General features: G+C 38.2%; 2 protein-coding genes across 2 annotated transcripts; one reads left to right on the forward strand and one right to left on the reverse strand.

Annotated features, from left to right (window-relative positions):
* Positions 1-2,802: 2,802 nt before the first annotated feature.
* On the forward strand, positions 2,803-5,981 carry fev (FEV transcription factor, ETS family member). The gene is made up of 3 exons (XM_042426846.1): positions 2,803-2,855; positions 3,547-3,618; positions 4,866-5,981. The coding sequence occupies exons 1-3, from the start codon at positions 2,807-2,809 to the stop codon at positions 5,405-5,407; spliced, it is 663 nt and encodes a 220-aa protein (XP_042282780.1). The 5' UTR covers positions 2,803-2,806; the 3' UTR covers positions 5,408-5,981.
* An 8,307-nt stretch (positions 5,982-14,288) lies between these two features.
* On the reverse strand, positions 14,289-18,592 carry cdk5r2b (cyclin-dependent kinase 5, regulatory subunit 2b (p39)). Its single transcript, XM_042426488.1, has one exon. The coding sequence runs from the start codon at positions 17,102-17,104 to the stop codon at positions 16,220-16,222; it is 885 nt and encodes a 294-aa protein (XP_042282422.1). The 5' UTR covers positions 17,105-18,592; the 3' UTR covers positions 14,289-16,219.
* Positions 18,593-19,900: the final 1,308 nt, after the last annotated feature.

A 19,900-nucleotide genomic window follows, 5' to 3' on the forward strand; every position in this document is an offset into this window, starting at 1 on the left:
GCTATAATTTCATGGCATTGTTATGATTGGTTACACCACTAATATGAATTATAATAGATTTTTCTAATCGTAGAAATGTGGCTGAACATCCATCCGGTCTTAAAATGACTACAGATGCCATTAGCAAAGGCAAACCAATTGGATACGACACTCTTGGATGTGGATTTAAGATTTTTGGGATATATGCTTTCAATTTTTAAATGTCTTAGTTTTACTTGCAGGCTACTGATTTGACTCTTTATGATGTAAACACTTCTATAAACCCAGATTAATATGCAGCAACAAATTGATATAAATGAGATAACAGTAATAGAGTTTGCAAAGGAATAAAACAAATCACTTCTTTTCTGAAAACATGTATTTGTTTCTTCTTCCTGTCTGCGGATTTCTTCCCTCATGCTGATCACTGACTGCAGTTTACCCACCGATTTATCTACGTCTCCGTCAATGGGTACTGTCCAGCTTTCGAGGCTTGTTTTAAGTTGCCTGCGACTTATACTTTGACACAGGCAGCTAAAGCAAGTCTGGGACGCCAGAGACACACTAACCAACCCTGAGGAATCGCCACCATATGACTGAAATCCACCTGTCTGCCCATAAGGATGGACCATAAAAAATGTGCTTTTTCCTACTTTGGTTAGGTTATTATTGACCGTTTATGCATTTTCTCCCCTTTTCCGGGGCAGAAAACCTTGTAATAATATGTTACAATTAAATTCTGTAAACTACTGTAAAATGACAATCAAAGGCCTATGAGGCCATATATTATGTAAGAACCTTCATGCTGTTATTGACTATGTAGTAAGAGAAAACACAATACCTTGTCATATGAATATAAAGCCTTATACTCTACTTTTTCTGCTGTAGGTGCATTTGTGCATGTCTGTGCTCAGTCAGGTGACACGTCATATAGATGATGAATGATTAGCGGATGATTCACTTTCGCTTCAGAGAGCTGAATGTGCCAAGTATGATTGGCACTAAGACTTTTTATGCTGCGTTCACTTAATTTTTGTTTGACAGTAAGTTTTTCTCATACAAAGGGTATGATAGTATGATTGATAGTCGCTGTTGGGTAAATGTGTGGTGATTTAATTTCAAGATATTCAGAATTTTAGTTTTAAAAGATGGGATTTATTGTTTGGGTGTGGTTCAGGTAAAACACAAGTTTTTTTATTTGTCAGTTATTCTTGGTGTCTCTGGTGAGACTTAATGAAACAATAATATGTTCAAGACTTTTTTCAAGATAACGCTATGAGAATCCAAGTGATCTCACAGAGCAGAAAGTGAATTTATTCTGATGTGTTTACAATCCATAACACAGGGTTGTATGCTTTTTGATTCCGTGATAGCAGACCTGCCATATTACTGATCAACCTGCTCTGTTTCCTTATGTCATGACACGTAAACTACATTTTACAGCAGGAAACACAAGATGCCAAATCACACACAAGCCCAGCAGAACTGCACATTAGAGTTTTCTCTTTAGACAGTGTATTTCATTGTCCTTTCTTCCTCTAATAGATTGCTTTCAGTGACATGTAGACAGGCAGACATAGGGAGAGGATGCAGCAAAAGTCTCCAGAATTAAACCAGGGACGAAGCAGTTACATGATACACATCTAAAAACCCTAAGTCACCAGGACACCCCCTCCTTTTAGATATTTATGGGCAAGCTTTTATCATACCAGAGTATCTGACACGCTCATAAATTACAAGAATTTCCACTTTAACTTTGTATTTGTTACTTTTAAACACCTTAAAAGTGCTTCAGCTATAGTTTGTCTTCACTGCAGTTTTCACCAGTTGTAACAATACAGGTATGCAGTGATCACGCTGAATACTCAATTAATGTATTTAATCAAATATTCAAATTACATTTAAACACTGTGTTGTGCTGTATCATCACTCTCATGTTATGTGTGTATAACGTCTTCATTATTTGCACCTAAATAAATGTTTGTTGAGTTGTTATGTCTGAAAGGAAGACCGCTGTGAAACTGTCATGACTGTGTCAATTCTATTAAATGTCGCCCTAAAAATAAATGTACAAAGGGTGTGTAGACTATATAGTGACATATTATATTAGTGACAAATATTTTCAAATGGACTTCTACTGAATCTAGGGTTAAAAGCTGAATATAGGGCAGCAACTCACAGTCCACTGCCTCTAAAAAACAAAATGATTAGAAAAATATGAGTCAAGCATCAGTGACCATCAGAAACCATGGTTTTAGAGTTACAACCTCATTACCCTCAGATTGAGGCTATAACCTTAAACCCACAAACAGAAGGTTAGAGGGGGAGAAGGAGGGGTGAGGGGGATGAAATGTTCTTGTTTTCTCATGTGCACTGAAGCGTGTTTTTCAAGGTAAATATTCTTTTCCAACGTGAAACAGGTCTTTGTTGTTTGCAGAGAGGTAAAGAGGCGGAAAAGTGAGGAGGATCTGAACTGGTTTCCATGTCAAACACTTCAATTCACCATAGAAACTCAGATCTTAACGCGGAAACTTTATTAAACTGTGATGGTGGATTGATAAGGGCCGAATTTCTATCGTCCTCTTTTTATTGTGGGCACCAGGCGGGCTGACAGAGGTAAATTGCTCTTTTAATTAAAGCAATGCACCAGGGGAAATTGCTGTCTGAATATTGTCTCAGAGATGGGGGCCGGTGACAGTTGCCGGGAAACTTCAATCTGTCCACCCGCATTTATTCCAGATCACAGTTATGAGATAAAGTTTAATAAAAATCTTTTCCTCCGCCACCAACGAAATGAAATCCAACCCTTTCTGAACAACTGAACACAATGAGACAGGACTGCGGAGGAAACCTCATGTTCAACATGTATCTCTCAGGTTCGTCATTTAGTCCCGTGAAGAATTATAGAAATAACCTGTTATGATTTAGGTTTTTTTTTTTTTTTTTTTTTTTTAAATTCTGCCCGGTGTCCAGAGGCTGTGGTGCTGCTCCGCTGCCAGGGCACAGCATTGTTCAGCCTTTTCAATCTGAAAGCCCGTCTGCTCTTTTGTCGGAAATCGGAAATCCTTTTTCCTGGACGCGTTTCCTGGCTTCTCGGAGAGGAGACCGCAATGAGAGAGGGAGCCCGCATGCTTCACGCATTAGACTCCGACTGGACGGGGACACAATGAGGATTTTAATCTGTTTGAACTTTTATTGAGATATTCTATATTTTAAAGATTTAATTCCAGCTTTAATCTTATGCAATTTTATACCATCTTACAACAAATCACCTCAACTGAAACTGCTTTTTTTTCTCTTTTATTTCCCTGAAAACAGATTTCAAGAAATCCGTTTAAAGATATTTATTTCACCTTGTTCTTTATCTGGCAGAATTACAAGAAAATTCCGTGGATGTTTTCTTTTTAGATTAGAATATGAAAGCAGCATAAATGTCTTGATGATTTATAGATATAGATATGAAATAGATAACAGGCCTGCTGTTCCAGAAACCCTCTTGTAATAATTTTATGAACAGGCAGGTAAAGGCAGCTGATGATGCTTAAAATGTGTCTGTTTTGATTTCAGATCCAACAGAAAATCTGTTGAAAGAAAGCAAAGGAACATCTTGGGGTCCAATAAATACAGGAGTACAGAAAGGTAAGAAAACGGATACAAGAGTCTGCAAGGAAATATAATAAACACTATTATCACCATGTAAGTGCGCAGTTATCTAATATTAATTATCATCTTATTGCATCTTCCAATTAGCTATATTCCATCACACATGTACTTATTGTTAGGTACCATTTTTAACTATAGTATGTAAAAAAGAGAAAGAAAAAAAAGAAAAAACGTCAGCTTACAGATACATCTCACCATAATAATATTAAAATAAATCAACTATTATAGCAGGATTAAAATGATGTTATGTTGAAGAATATTATTTCCTTAATTAATACACTCAAACTCCGAGTTTTTACATCTCTTTATGTTTGTATGTATGTATTAAATAACGGTTTATGTGATGGAAATATGCATTTTTTTTCTTTCAGTTATAGCATTGAATATATGTAACTTCATAACGCGCTCTGCTCCCCAAATCATTTTGTCTTAGATTTTGTCTCATCCGTTCACAGGCTCAAAAATGAATCATATCAAGAAAACATACAAAACAAAACAAATAAAAAATTAAATAAAGATAAAAAAAACCAAACTAGAATAAAACCTGTTATACAGCAGAATCCACCTGTCATTCCTCCACAGCTCCACTGACACATTTTATTATCCTACACTGATATAATGATGTTGAACCGGCATGAACAGCTTCCAAAAGACAAAATCAAACAGGTTTTGACATTTTTCAATTAAAACTGTTGAAAAATATTATCTTTGGAATGTGAATAAATATGTATCCTGTAGACTGAGATGACTACCCAGATCAGGACTTATATTTATAATAAACAATATAGGTCCTCATATAGATAAGGAATAAAGATATAACTAACAGAAACAACAATAACGTAAGGTTTGAAAATACTATTGCATGATGATGTCTATAAGATACATTAACATATAACATACAATGTTTTAAATAACAGAAAACGGATCATGTATGTAAACTAAAAACGCATGTAAATGTAGCCTATATATGCGCCTGCATTGGAATTTTGTTGGCAGTTTGCTGACAAGATCCAAACAGCTTGATGGTTGAAAATGTATTATTTGATTAAAATGATAATATGTTATGTTAAAAGCCACCAAATACCGTTATATTCTGAATGCTGCTCAGATATGGTTTCCATTGCTTTAAACAAGGTTATTTTTCTCATCTTGCTTTGAGACAATTATCATTAATTTTTTTTTTTTTTACTTTATTGTTATTGTTTTCATTTATTTTCACTCAGGCAGTGGGCAGATTCAGCTTTGGCAGTTCCTGCTGGAGCTCCTCTCTGACAGCAACAACATGTCGTGCATCGCCTGGGAGGGCACCAACGGCGAGTTCAAGCTCATCGACCCGGATGAGGTGGCCCGGCGGTGGGGGGAACGCAAAAGCAAACCCAACATGAACTACGACAAGCTGAGCCGGGCGCTGCGCTACTACTATGACAAAAACATCATGACCAAAGTCCACGGAAAGCGATATGCCTACAAGTTTGATTTCCACGGCTTGGCGCAAGTATGCCAGCCGTCCACCACGGAGCAGGCCATCTACAAGTTTCAGGGTAACTTCTCCCCGATTCCCTTCTCCGGGATTTCCAAACTGAACCTCGTTGCTCCCGGCGTGGGGCCGTCGGGTTTCTCCTACTGGCCGGGTTCCCCATCTGCGGCCCTGTATCACAGCCACAATCTCCAGACTCCGGGTCCCTTTGGCACCGTGTCTCCGTCCCACATCAGCTGTGTCAACAACATCAACACTTTGACTAACATCAATAACCATTACAACTGACTATTTCAGATAAGCTGGAAGAATATAAACACCACAAGTTATGATATAATGACCGAGGTCAGATGGAAAAGAGCAGAGAAAGTCGGTTTTGGTCATTTTTAGCTGAAAATATGTTTGGCTCAATTTGGTTACATATTGACGTTTTCAGACATACACACGTAACTAATGATCCATATGAAATTAGATGCTGCTGGAATTTGTAATCAAAACGACTAAAACTTGTAGTTAAACGAACAGAAAATAATATAGGCCGGTTAAACTTTAAACTAAGACATATTTTCACGCACAAATTATTAAACCCATCCTTTTATTAAAATACACACAGTGGTTTGAACTTTTACGCGTCGTGTTTCAATTGTTATAGTTTAATTTAAACCATGAAGAGCCCAAATTTTTCACGATTTTCCTAAATTTCATGCCAGGATTGGTCAAATTAAATCGGAAATCAACAAAGGTTTCCTTGTATGAGACCTTTTTCTTTTCTTTTTTTTTTTTTTTAAGGAAATGAACAAATTATATTAAATAATTTGAAAAGATAATGAAAGACAGATTGTCTGTTTTATACCTATCAGTTCTCATCCTTTTCTGTTCCTCTGCTGTATCTCATCCTTCCTTCAGTGGTTCGTTTTTACATACAGGTGGATGTATTTGCACCAACCTGGGAGCAAATCACCAGTTATTATTAGACTACTGGCGCCATCTCGTGGTCTTGTGGAATGGCCAAACGCCTGTTGGACTGCTTGATTTTTATTTATTTATTTATTTTTTACTAAATATCACCACTGCAACAGTCTCCTGAATATACTATCACTTTACTCCCTGTTTGCGTAGAAATCAGATAACGTGTAATAAAGTTACAACATGTCCTTCATGAAAACTCTCATTGAAATAAAATAAAAGCATGACCCACTTGCAATAAAATGTATAAAACCATAGTACAAAGGTACAAAGTTGTATTTTGTGTGAAATACTGTAGGCTATGACATAAATAGTAACAGAAACTGTGAATTCATGAACTGCTCTGTAAATACTGAGTCTGACTCAGACTATAGCTGCTTTTTAGTGATGTAGAATGCATTCATTCACAAGCGCTCAGCTAAAACAACTGCATCAATGAAAATCAAATGAAGAAAAATAATAAAAAAAATGGACTGATGAATGTCTTTGTCAGCATGTGTGTGAATTCTGTCTGGAAGCATATAAACACCACAGACAATGTGTTGTTGCTGAATGTGCTGATTGGTATTGAATAAAGTGATGATGATGATGGAAAAAGGTTACACGGCAAGATTAGAAACCACAGAAATGTTCACTCATGGTGAGCAATATCATGCAGTGTTGGTGAGTAATTCTGCCAAGTAGTAGTAGTAGTAGTAATAGTTCAGGCATGCAGTTATTAGATTTACTAGCAGAGTGGAGCCTGAATTATTTGCCCTTTTAATTTCTCTAGCTCAGCTGTAAACGGTCTAACAGAGTTTTAGTGACTCATTTTATTTATCAATGCTAAAAAAATGATTATAGTGATATATAGATGATTATTTACTGTAATACATTTAATACGAATGTTCCACTGACATCCAGATGCCATGTAGATGTAGCTTAACTTTGATGAAAATGATACTTGATAGGTTTGTAGTTACATTGCTGAGGAAAGCAGGAAAAAAGTCAAACAGCTGTAATATTTTTTAATTAAATATAAAATAAAATTAGAACAATTCCCATTCAATGTAGGGTACTTTTTAAATGTTAATATATTTTAGTATAATTGACCACATTGCTAGATAATCTTTAAAATGTTTTTTTTTTTGTTTGTTGTTTGTTGTTTTTACGTGTTGGTATCATTAGCAACACAATGACACTGACCCATCAAACAATAAATGAAATTGTCCTGCTGCTGCTGCTGCTGCTGCTTCTGATGATGTAGCATCGATTGATGGCAAATTGAGACAATAAAGCTTGCAGCCACATGGGGGCACTGTAACTCCTCCAATATCAGAACACTGCTTATATAACTAGGTGTTAACAGGGTTGGTCTAATATAGAACAGAACATCTGCAAATAGCAGATTAACCCCAGACATCATTTTATCACAGTGCGGGTCCACAGAGACGTATGTACAGTACAGTATGTCTGGACTCAACATTATCCAGCAGTTCAATGGACACGAGAGTTTTATGCCTATATCATAAAAGATGGAAATAGTGCATCTACCTGTATAATAATCTTGAAAAGACAATTCTAACTGAAGAGGTAATGTTTGCTTTGATCAGTATAGAGAAACCCCAGCATGAACCAACTGAAAGTGATAGTGATAGTGAAGTGAGAGAGATTCAGTTGTCAATAGCGACCCCAACTCTTTCCTATTGCTATGCAGGACACACATAAAGACTGTTGTTGTGAATGAGTGACCTTTTCTCTCTCTCTCTCTCTCTCTCTCTCTCTCTCTCTCTCTCTCTCTCTCTCTCTCTCTCTCACTCTCTTTCTTGCCTATGTCTTTTACAGACTACTAGCATCTCTATCTCTATCTTCATACAGTATCTATCCTTCCACACACACACACACACACACACACACAAACACACACACCCCTACACACAAACACACACACACAGGCACACACAGGTGTGTATAACTGATATGTTGTTCGCCCCTTGTGGTGCTTAGTAGAAACTCCACAGGGATTCAGTCACTTCCTCAACATTGTAATCGTCTTCTCTGCCAACTGCTCTGCTACTAATCTGCTGCGCCTATTGTTGCTGCTAAGCAGCACTCATCCTCTCTCTTCTTCTTGCATAACAAACTTGGTGGGTGTTTTCCCTGCAAGCCACAGGATTAACAGTGTGAATGTTGAAGCCAGAGGAGCAAGATGAAAACAAGAATGAGGAGGAGGAAGAGGAGGAGAAGAAAGAAAGACGAGATAATATCTTGGTACTAATGTTACTTAGGACTAAGAAATGATATTTGATATTTCTGTGTAAATAATTTTGAAAAGTCAAAATTAATGAAGACAAGGAGTTTAGACTTAAGACAGGATCAGTTTAAAAATCTCTGAGTTATGTCTAAATATTGCTTGATGAAATTGCCAACCAAATCAGTGCAAAATTCTCTCAGATTATCAATTGTTTATGGCCATATGGACATAACTCCTTGTTATATAATCATACAGGATCATGCAGGTGTTTCTGCATCATGTTAACTATCTTCTACAATGCACATAGCCTGTGGTTTACATCCCCACAGGTCTTTTTCCAAAGCATGCCGTCATTTTTATATTTTATGAATATACTATATTCTGGGCAGCCTGCGATTTCAGGTCATGTCAGTGTAAAAATCAACTTAAACTGCTTGAGGTAATCCATCACACACTGAGCATGTGGCAATCTTTACTTTTTGTTATCATTGTTTTGTAAAGTTTCAGACATGACTTGCTTTGAGAAGCTTTCTAGGAGGTGCGTTCAGTTGATGGTGGAAAGCTCCGACATCTGAGAGCTAACAGAGGGCGACGGTGTTGCATTCATGGACAATGAGCTGTGTTGCTGTGAAATCTTACTATGAATAAATTAAGAATAATGGTCATTATGAAAAGGATGATGTTAATTTTGTTGTTTTAAACGTTATGCTGTCAGGCAGCTGGTCCTCAAGCCTGCACTTCAGTTCGAGTGCATGTAGGCGGAAACTGGAATTTACTTGGCTGAAATTCTACCCTGTGGCGATACAGAATATACATGACACTGGCAAACAGTGTGGAATAAGAACCTTAAGGGAAATAAATGAGACAATTTGCATGTAAAACACTTAAAACTGCAGATTGTAACTTTTCTTAAAATCACTTTTCTACATCTTATTTTTATTATAATTTTCATTATATCCTGACAGGTATTCATAAGTCCTATATCCAGTGAAAAAATAGGTCTCACTATTTTAGACACAAGAGCATTATTAGGATTCAGGGCAAGGCAGTCAGTGGGTTTTGTGTGAATGTTGAAGTCAGTGAGTCATTCTTCCAGCTGGAGAGAGTGGTAATGAAGGCTCAGCTAAATTAGTACAGCACACCTACGTGTGGTTCTGAAATAGACTTGAGAATAAGAGGGAGGGAGAAGAAGATGAGGGGAAAGGAGAGGGAATCATAGAGTTAAAGAAAAGAAGAATGAAAAGAGAGAGTAGAGAGGTAGAAGAAGAGCAATTTGGACCACTGCATGTGACACCCACCTGTCTAGACACAGACCTACATTCTGTGAACTAAAGAGACAAAAACAACCGAAAATAACCTCGGCCAAATCTCCCATCTGTATTTATGTCATGCTTGGGAAAGTTCATGCTTTTTTCATATAAATGAATACAAAACATGACATTGATGAAGTGTTTCAGGGAGGTTGGGATTAAAAAAATAAGAAATATAAGAAACTTTCTGTTATGTATCCATTTCATCATGAGACTCGGAATATCCCCTTTAAACACTTGGGGAATGGTTTAATAATTCATATTCTGCTCAGAGCTTGGTAGCTTTAGTCCTTGTGAAAATATAGTAAGTATATGTGAACATAATAATAAGTGAAAAACTCAAGAATCACCAAACCTCCCTGCTGATAATGCTAAGATGGCAAGATGGAGAATCATTCAACACAAGCTTCTGATGAGCTGTTTATTACAAGACTCTATTACAAGACTGTGTTTCCAGACGTTTCCAGATATGAGTTAAACCGTTATCAAAAATCTTCCAGGCTCAAGGCTATGAAAGCTACAATTTTGGTGAAATATGAGTTTAAATTCAGCGAGTGTCCCAACTGTGTTAAATATTAAAACTGGAGGACGGGAAACCAGTGATGGTTTGCTTCTGAAATGTTAATTTGTCAATTTGGTTAATGGTACTCGGATTGGATTACCTCTATATGAAATCCAGGGTGGGATTTTGGCTGTTACGTAAAACTAAATGGATGAATAATCATGCAGATTCATGCGGTGTGAAATGATTCACTTGAAAATAAAGAGCAAAACAATGAACACTGTGTAGGTGTGTGGTGAATGAAGGAATTAGTACACAGTTCTGTGTCTGTTACGTATTATATAACAGCTAAATTTAAATATAAAAAGTGTCATATAAGCATGACAGTATATAGTTATATAACATATACATCAAATGGCAGTACAAGAAACAAATCACTATAATCAGAAACAAACAATGATCTTAATTAAGAATCTTTGGCCTAAGTTTCCCTACTAAGCCTGACTTCACCCTGCTGTGTAAAAGTGTTAACCAACTGTGTCTCAGTGTAACTTGACGCTGGGGTAATCTAGTTAAAGAGATTAGCAGGGGGGTTATGTCGCAAGAGGACGGCAAAATAGACATAATCCCTATAGGGTGTTCCCACAGTTGGTCCAGATTTGGTCTTTTTTTCCACTCAGCTAAAGGTGATGAATGTTAGACCAGACAGAACATGTTTACAATGTTAACTATCAGCAGATGAATGTGAAAACAGCCTTCTAGTGTCAAACTACATCATTCTGCAAACATTCAATGGTAGGAACAAGATTAAACACATTTTTGAGTGGAAGGGGACTTTAAAGGATATGTTTAATTAGTCTGTCTGTCTTAAAACAATATTCAGGTACCCAAATGAACATTGAAATAGGTTTTTCTTGTTGTAATTATTCCTCCCGCCAATAAAAGATCCCCTCATAATGCACTTACAATGTAAGTGATGGGGGACAAAATTCACAGTTCTGTGCAAAAATGTATTTATAAGTTTATCTGAAGCTAATATGAAGCTTCAGTCATCCAAATTAGTCAAATCAAGTAGATATCTTTCAAAGTTACAGTATTTTTAGAGCCAAATGTTCTCTTTTTGTTACGATCCTTCCACTGCAGTTCAACAGGGACACACATTTATACTAAAAAGACTGTAACTGTGGAGAGTACTAACTCGATTTGATTAACTCAGATGGCTGAAGCCTCATATTATCTTTTGCACAAAAGGAGGACTGTGGATGTTGTCCCCAATCACTTATATTCATACAAGTGCATTTGGAGGGGATCTTTTAATGGTCAGAACAGGAGGAATGATTACAGCGAGCAAAGCCAATTTCAGTGTTCATATGGTCAGCTGAATATTGCTTTAAGACTTGTAAAATTACAAGTTACAAGACAATAAAAACATCTTTTATTTCCTTGTCTTGCACTAGCGTTGCTGGCAACTGAAGAGACAATTTAACATCAATCTTCATTTTACATCATGCAATTTATTTGGCCATCGCAATCAAGAAACTGTTGATCAACACCTACATAAAATAAGGCATTATGCAACCATCAGTTTTCATGCTCTATTTCAAGGCGAGGTGTGTGGTCTAAACATATTAAAGCAGGAGACCTTTAAAGAGAATGACTCCACTGTATTATGTAATGGAAAATAAAATACAGAATGCAAAATGTATTCTTCAATAGGACTGCAGCCTACACACAATGAGTGTGTTTATGAGCAATCTAGTTTCCTGGTTATTATTAGGTTTTTGGTGTATTCTGGTTATGTGTTTGTGCAGGTAAACAACCTGGATTAAACCTCATCCGACATTTGAGAAAACCAGAATATGCTGGAGTATTTCTATATGACCAAGGATACTGTGGCATGATAACACCTTTCCCAGGCTTCTCAACACTGTCTGCTATATCTAAGTTCTCAACTCTAGTCAGTACGACACAAAAATATAATGAGAATCTGTACACTGAAATGTAATTGAAAGCCTGACATTGGTAAAGCAGAGGATAAATTGTACTGTTGCTCTATTTTCATTACTAGTAATAAGATAAAGAAGGTAAATGCAGGTGAGTGGTAAATACAGCAGGCGCTGAAGCAGAAGTGACAGAGTGGCTGGATGTGGAAGGGTCACAGACATGCCCGCGCCGACAGACATTCAGAAACATTGTGTGCATGTCTCGTTATTAATCAGTCTGCATGTGTTGTGCAGTTGTTCAACCCACGTGCAACCACACACAGCTCACTCTGTGCAGCTCTCATTCACTTACCTAGCTGTTACTATAGAGACACAGCAGAGAAGAATGCAGAAAGCAGGCTGGCAGACAGATATGTAGGAGACCTGGGTTGAATCTTAATAGTGAGGAGAAGGCTGGCTACACTGCACTGGGAGAATATTACATAACACTACTGCAGGAGTCTACCATGAAGTCAACCTGTTAAGACTTGAGAAAAAAAATGACATGAAACTATGACAAGAAAGACCTCACAGGTCATGTAACTGAGCGAGTATTTTTCTTTTCAGGTTTCAAAATTAGAGTTTTTGTCTTTATGCCACTAAAAGTGGATCAATCATTTGACAATTTGTAATGTTTCTGCCAACAAAAACAAAACTGGTACATGTAAGGCTTATTTAAAACATAACTTTCCTCTTTCCTTCTTTCCTTCCTTCCTTCCTTCCTTTCTTCAGACATCAAAGAGCTTAGTTGGGTACAGCATTAGTACTTAATGTGGCTTACGTTTCACCTTTACATAGCTCCATTTAAATAGTTCAGATGAATAAAATTAGGGTTTGATCCTATTTTTTTATTACCACAGGACTGACATAAGATGGCAGTAAATTAAAGAGGAAGTTTGTCTATGTCTCTCCTCTCTATCCCTCTTTGTGTTCTCATTTGCCACCCCCCCCCCCCCCTTTTTTCTTTCTCCCCGTTCCAGTTTCTCTCCCTCTCTCTCTCCACCTGCACACTTCTTAAACTATTTCACTCCTGCTCTCTTTCTGTCATGATTCTTTTTTTTGTCATTTTTCAGTCTACCTTTCTCTGTTTTTGCTCTGTAAATAGATACAATATGCTCCAATAACATAGACAGAGAGAGAGAGAGAGAGAGAGAGAGAGGGAGAGAGGGAGAGATAGAGAGTCACAGACAGTTCTGAGACTGCAGCAGATTCTAGCCAATCATATGAAGGAACCCCGCAGCCCACATGGCTTATTCACAAAAAACAGGAGGAAACCCTTATCAATCCAGCTCCATTCTCACATACAGTACATCATCAATGTACAAATGCTCAGATCTTAGGAAGCTTTTTAAACGGTTTAATCTGTTACATTTTAATATTAAATGCAATTAAGATTAAAGGAAATATTTCATAATTTCTCTTTAATTCTTTCCAATTTTGCACATACCTAAAATGTGTGAGCCCAGTTTATGAGATGTTGCAGATTTTGCTTCAAAGTGTGATTTTTTTTTTTTTTTACAACTTACTTTTTTTCTTTGTTTAGTGTCTGTGTTCCCATTTCAGTATGTGGCCCCGTTTGAAATACCCAAGACACTCAGACAGGAAACTAAATATATCCTTTATATGTGCCAGCATGCTTCACTGTGTCCATTGTATCACACTGCTACATGAACTGCGACATAATCTGGAAAAGAAACAGAGGTGGTCTCACAAAGATATACCTGCCATTTGCTTATACGCGTAAACCCGTGAGGATGTAAAACCTCCAAACATTTTGTCTTTGTGTCAATATCTCTTTAAAATGTATCTTAGTACAAATACAGTATATTAAAAAATCCTTTCTAAGTGAAAATACTTCTCTCTGATGAGTTTCAGTTTCATGGCAACCAATGAAATCTCCTGAGTTTCTGTCTCATGGCAACCTAAAGTAACATCCCAGTAAGCATATTCGTCATGGACTTATTTTATTGCATAAGCCTGTCTCAAGAGTTCCCTGCAAATCAAAGGATTAGTGGGTGGTGTGAGTGGATAAGAGGCTGTCCAAGTTGATTACTGCTTCAGCAAACTGCATGGTTTGTACAAACATGGGCCACAAGCCAATAAAGATATATAAATAAAGTATGTTCTACATTAAGACAGAAATACTAAATGAAGTGAATGCAAGAGAGACAAGAGATCCTACATAAGTTTGGATTTATTTAAATGTGGTCACCATAAACAATTATTGTATTGACCTTTTATTGTAACATAACATGTAGAGGGAGTGAAATCAATGGTGGTGCAACACCAGAGTGCATTATCAAGGAACCTATTTTATGACAACACACTGGTTCAACTTTACACATTTAAATACCAATTTCCATCGATGAAACACAGGAAAAAAAAAAAACTGTACTAAAGATCTAGTTCACAGATGATCATCCTAGAACCATTGGTGACATTAACTGCAAACTTAATGGCAAACACTCCAGCGCCTGGAATAAAGCACTGGTACATGACCATTATGTTATAACACTGTGCAAAACATCCAAAGCTTTGTTCACAGCTGTGCAAAATAGCAGCATTACATTCCACTCTCCAAGCAATGGGTTCACAACACAACATCACAATGAGCTTTTAAAAGGACCATAATACTGAATAGTGACTGTCAGGTTTGCCCTGTAAGCTTGGTTTCAGAGTAGGAGTCAAATCTCTTTTAGCTTATAGTGTCTGACACGCAAGTGCAAATGATAGTCTTCTGTCACTTAACAACAAGACACCCTTCACATTCAATATTTACATTTTGAGAAATTGTCTTTGCTGAACTGAACCCAGCGAAACGAGCCCTAGAACACATTTACAGAAAAGGGCAAAAAAAGACTATTTGACCATTGACCTCTATTTGTTTTTATGCTTGAACTACATCATATACAGCCATCTTCAAAACAAGCAGAGGGAAATAAAATAAAGAGTAAATGTGGGATATGTACATGTAAACCATACAGTATCAGGCCAAGATTAAATAATAGTTGGCACACGTGAGATTTTGCAAAAATCTCTTGAAAAACTGTACATTCCTCTCAGTCTCTAGTAATGTTAGCCTCTGCAATATATTATAAAGCAATACACAACAGAGGCCCTAGATTGATACTCTTGCTATATGGCCAGCTACAGGCCCATTTAGTTTGGTTTATCTCATTCCAGAGAGAAGATACTCCCTTCACTACTTTTCCATTTTTGCCCCCTACCCTTACACTAAATTTGAACCCACTGCCTACTTACAGTGCATCATTACAGTGTCATCTTGGTAGGCAAAACCAAGTCGTTTTAATTCAAAGTGAGGTGGTCGTTATGGAGACATTGGTGGTTTTAATCATAGAAGAGGAGCTGAAACATATCAGATATGCAGATAGCCATGCAGCATAGTGTTTTATCATCTAGATAAAGTCTGCAGATGTTTTCTTATACCCAGAGAGGAACATCTACAGTGTTTTGTCTGCTTAAAGAAACATGCTCTGTTGCATGTGACTGTGTTGACAGGTGGCTCAGAGTTTTTAAAAGTACAATATACTGTAGCTATACCTCTTCTTACAAGGCTTAGGCTTATGTGCTGAAGGTGCACTGGGCTGACTCTGGTCCTCTTAAGCCACACTTGGCTCTGTTGTGGGGCCAAGTGACTCAAATAGCAGGGAGCAAAGGGAGAAATAACTGCACAGGTCAGTACCTCGGACAGCTCCGCCTCTCCACTCCTCACAAACACGGGTCTATTCTAGTCCTGCCTCGGTCACCTTACTGCGACATCCACTCACTAACCCAGAAAGTGGGCTAATCATGAATGAAATGGGGATTTGAATGTCACCTAAGGAGAAGTTTGTAACGCGAAGTCAATCCCTGCATCACTCAAGGGACAAGACAGAATAGGACAATATTACCATTGGCATGCATTTATGAAAACTCCTGTTGCCTAAACACCCTACTGAAGTTGTGTAACACCATTAGAGAGAGATTCAGCCCAGATGTGAGAAGCCTTCAACGTTGGCCTTTACATTCAAAACCATCCCAGTTATGTGATTTTGCACATAACATTCATGTTTTAAAAATACACACAAGTGTCCGTTTGTTTCCATGTCAGCGGTCCAGGATTGGCTCGCTGCTATCCCGTTGGTTTTTGAGGTCCTGGAAGACCTCGGTGAAAAAGTGCGGGTCTGCGTTCAACTGCAGCATTTTGGCACTCATCCTGTTGATGATCCGGAGCGACGTGTCCCAGAAAACGTCCTTGTTTGTATCGTTCATGAACGGCTTGAGTGGGTAGGAGATCTCGTTGCCCATGTAGGAGTATGCGAGGTAGAGGCAAGTCTGAAAGGTGCCCTGTAGCTCGGCGGGGTTGTCAACGGTGTCCTCTATTGTATCATCGCAAAGCAGGTAGACGAACACCACGTTAGCCGGCGTGATGAACCCCTGGTCCTGCCAGCCCTGGAGCAAAAGAGTCCGGTCAACGTTTCGAAACCAGAGGATCACCTCTCCGCTGTTTAACTCTTTCACTTTATAACACCTGCGGCACATAAAGTCCCCCAAACAGCGCAGTAGCTCCCCGGTTGAAGCCTGGATGACTATCCGCCTGGGGGACAGCAGAGACAGGCGGCTGGGTTGTTTCTGGACCGTAGAGAGCCTTCCGTTTTGGTTGACAGCCTCGTTGTTTTGCGTAGGCACCGTGGGCACCGGGACTGGGATCGGTGCTTTGGGTTTCTTCTCTTCGTTTTGGTGCGTCTTCTTGATGTTTTCGTTGTTGAGCTGAGCCACCTGGCTGGACGGGAGCTCACGGGCGGGCAGCGGATTCGGAGTCACTTTCTTTGCGCTCTTCTTGGCCGAATTGGTCACCAGCTTCTTCCAAGACAGAGATACGAACATAGAGTGCCGTTTAAGGCTCTTATCGTTTTTTCCATCTCCTGCGACGTCGGCATCCATTATAGATGCCTTCTTTGACGCCGGAGATATGGAGAGGACGGTTCCCATGTCTGCACAGGAAAGAGCCGCGAAGGTATGGATGCTGCTTCAACTTCAATACGCAGTAGTCTGCAAGGTGCGAGGCGGTGAAGAATAGTCACGACAACGATTTAAACTCCATTTACACGTCTATTCATTCCAAGTAATCACTCCTGTGCGGCAGGGAACGAAGATGGAGCTCGTCTTCAAAGTGAAGTTGTAATCCAACAGATGCTCTGTCTGCGTCTCGGCGTGGAGACGCTGCGCCACAATCCTGTGAATGTAGTCTGAGCGAAGATTAGTCGCCCTGCGTAAATCAAGGGGTTTAAACAAACCAGCAAGTGCAGCTCCTGACTGACAGCCGAGCCAGCCAATGAGAGAAAACAATCAATGATCCAATCAGTAGGAGTTCAGTACAAGGTTGCCATTGATGATAGCCTAAATACAGGTGTCAAGTACTATTCTTGTTCCCTCTCCACTAGTCCACTTAACTTTGGAAAATGGTTGCTATCTATAAATCAGACTATTTTCCCCTCACCAAAATAGGTCCAACAACGGTGAGAGATGTGGCATATGTTCATTGGCCTATTGTATATTACTATACAATAATATATTACTATACAATAGGTGTATTTGTTTTTGTTTTTAAATTAATATAGTCTATGGTTATGGAATAATTGACCTATGCTCTCTTTGGAGAAACGTTGATCAACAGTTAAGTCAGTTCAAAGTAACACTGTCACTGTGTTGACATTTCACACGTTTCACACATTGAAATCAAGAATAATCATTTTATCAATGCTGCAGAGAGCAACAATATTTGGGACACCTTTAATATCATTTGGCAAGCCTTGTAGAATCATCTTATTTGACATCTGAACATCAGTGTAAAATTTTTTTACTTTTTACTTTTTTTGGGCAAAAACTTGCGTAAGACCTACATTTTCATATTGGATTATAACTTGCAAATTATGTAGTTCACACTTAAAATATATAGTTTGTCATCCTTTTGATTTCTCCACATTGTGATGTGGTGCACCACTAGTCCCTACACCATGGTGTGTCACCTGTTAGACCAGCATGTATACCAGGAAGTCTAACTATATACATATAAATGTTATTTTGCTCCTGGTATCACTGACCAGCAGCCTTTGTTCAAATTCAGTTGCTCCACCACTGGTGTTGTTTATGTAGGGATTTGTTGAGCTGGAGACATTACCAATCACATATTGCATGAGAAGCAATTTTCATACATGTTTCATATATGAAATGCTTCTATTTTCATATATGTGCCATGTATGAAATGCCCCTTAGACAAGCAGACTGTGAAGGTCAGACAGCTTTTTCTTCCCAGTCAAGCCGACCTGGCTTTATTATTGTTGCCATAGAGACAGCGCTAAAGTAAACAATATTATAGCAATGTTGTGATAGGGACAAGGTCGCCTGGAGTCTTTTCCTTCAGATTTGCGGTGGCATTTTACTGGGTCTATACCGGCACTTTGAATTGTAACTGCTATATCCTTGGTCGATCAAGTTTGTTTTGGTCAATAAATCTTTTTGCATAAGAAATCCATATCCCCTGGAGTTTCTGAATTGACAAGCTCAAGATTTTCATAATATTGCAAGTCCTTTGTGCTCTGATGTACAAACAACAAATTAGAGAGCAAAGAAATATCCTCAGTCTAATCATACTGTGTGTAAACAAACCCAGTGCTGTTGTGTGTGTTCAATAAAGGTTACAAAACTTCTCTTCTGAACTGGTTTCAACATATTTGAAACCACACAAACACTTCATTCTTCTCCCTAATGTTTATAAAAGAATGTTCCCTGAAGAGTTGTTGGAAAGAAATGTGTACAAAGTGTTTGTGCCGCAGCTTCCGAGTATTTGAACTATGCATAGTACAATTTAAATTGCCAGGTACTGACAGCTCTGTACATCTGAATACATATTTTGATCAGGGCTTGTCTTTGGGATGTTTTATTTTTTATTACTGAGGTAAAAAGTGTTTTGTAGCAACTGTGTAGTAGGTCAGTTTTAATCACACACCCGGCGACTGTAGGAGTGCATGCATGTCTCAGGAAACTCAAGGGTCATCCAATTACCTTAATCAGAACTGGCACCCCTTCACTAAGTTACATGACTGCTGTCTGATCTTTCCATTCAACTTGAAATGGAAACAGATACTAATAGCACTGAAAGCGTAACACCATGGAGTCATCAGAAGTGAGTTAACTGTAGAGGATTATGGGATAAATTACTATCAAACTGTGTTCCAACCTACTTCTTCTTATAGTTCCCCAAATCCAATTTATTGAAATGCCAACTACATTTGCGAAATAAATATGAGCTGTGCATTTTTTCTACTCTGAATGAAAACTGTAGACTGCCCGGGGCTGAAGATCATTCTCTCTTCTTCTGCTGATTCATCCGTAGATAATCACAGTAACTGACGAGCAGTGGGAAGCCTCAAATCCTCAGTTTCTTTTTCTGACTGCAAGTTTTCTTTCAGTTTGGTTACTAACTAAACAAGTATAATTCCAGCTTCATGGAAAGTGTCGTGGTTGTACTGTATTTGTCAGTGATCTCAACAACTACAGTCCAATATCTGAACTTCTTATTGACTCACTGAATTTTCTACAGCCACAGATGTCAGGTTTCACTGGGGTCCCAGCACAATAACATCTGCAGTTTCAGTAATCCATGACATTGTCTCTCCTATGGATAAAGAATAATTTTGTGCTACTCTCTTTATTGACGTCTCAAAAGCATTTTATACTGTTGATCACAAACTACAATCTGTAGGACTGGTTGATGTCGAACTCAAT

The sequence above is a fragment of the Thunnus maccoyii genome, chromosome 11 (genome assembly GCF_910596095.1).
Source record: "Thunnus maccoyii chromosome 11, fThuMac1.1, whole genome shotgun sequence".
NCBI lineage: Eukaryota > Metazoa > Chordata > Actinopteri > Scombriformes > Scombridae > Thunnus > Thunnus maccoyii.

Excerpts from the sequence above, each read along its gene's own strand:
- fev (XM_042426846.1), top strand. The coding sequence starts at position 2,807 with ATGAGACAGGACTGCGGAGGAAACCTCATGTTCAACATGTATCTCTCA. Across the intron at positions 2,856-3,546 it reads GTTCAACATGTATCTCTCAG|ATCCAACAGAAAATCTGTTG; the intron begins GTTCGTCATTTA and ends TTTTGATTTCAG. Across the intron at positions 3,619-4,865 it reads AAATACAGGAGTACAGAAAG|GCAGTGGGCAGATTCAGCTT; the intron begins GTAAGAAAACGG and ends ATTTTCACTCAG.
- cdk5r2b (XM_042426488.1), bottom strand. The coding sequence starts at position 17,104 with ATGGGAACCGTCCTCTCCATATCTCCGGCGTCAAAGAAGGCATCTATA.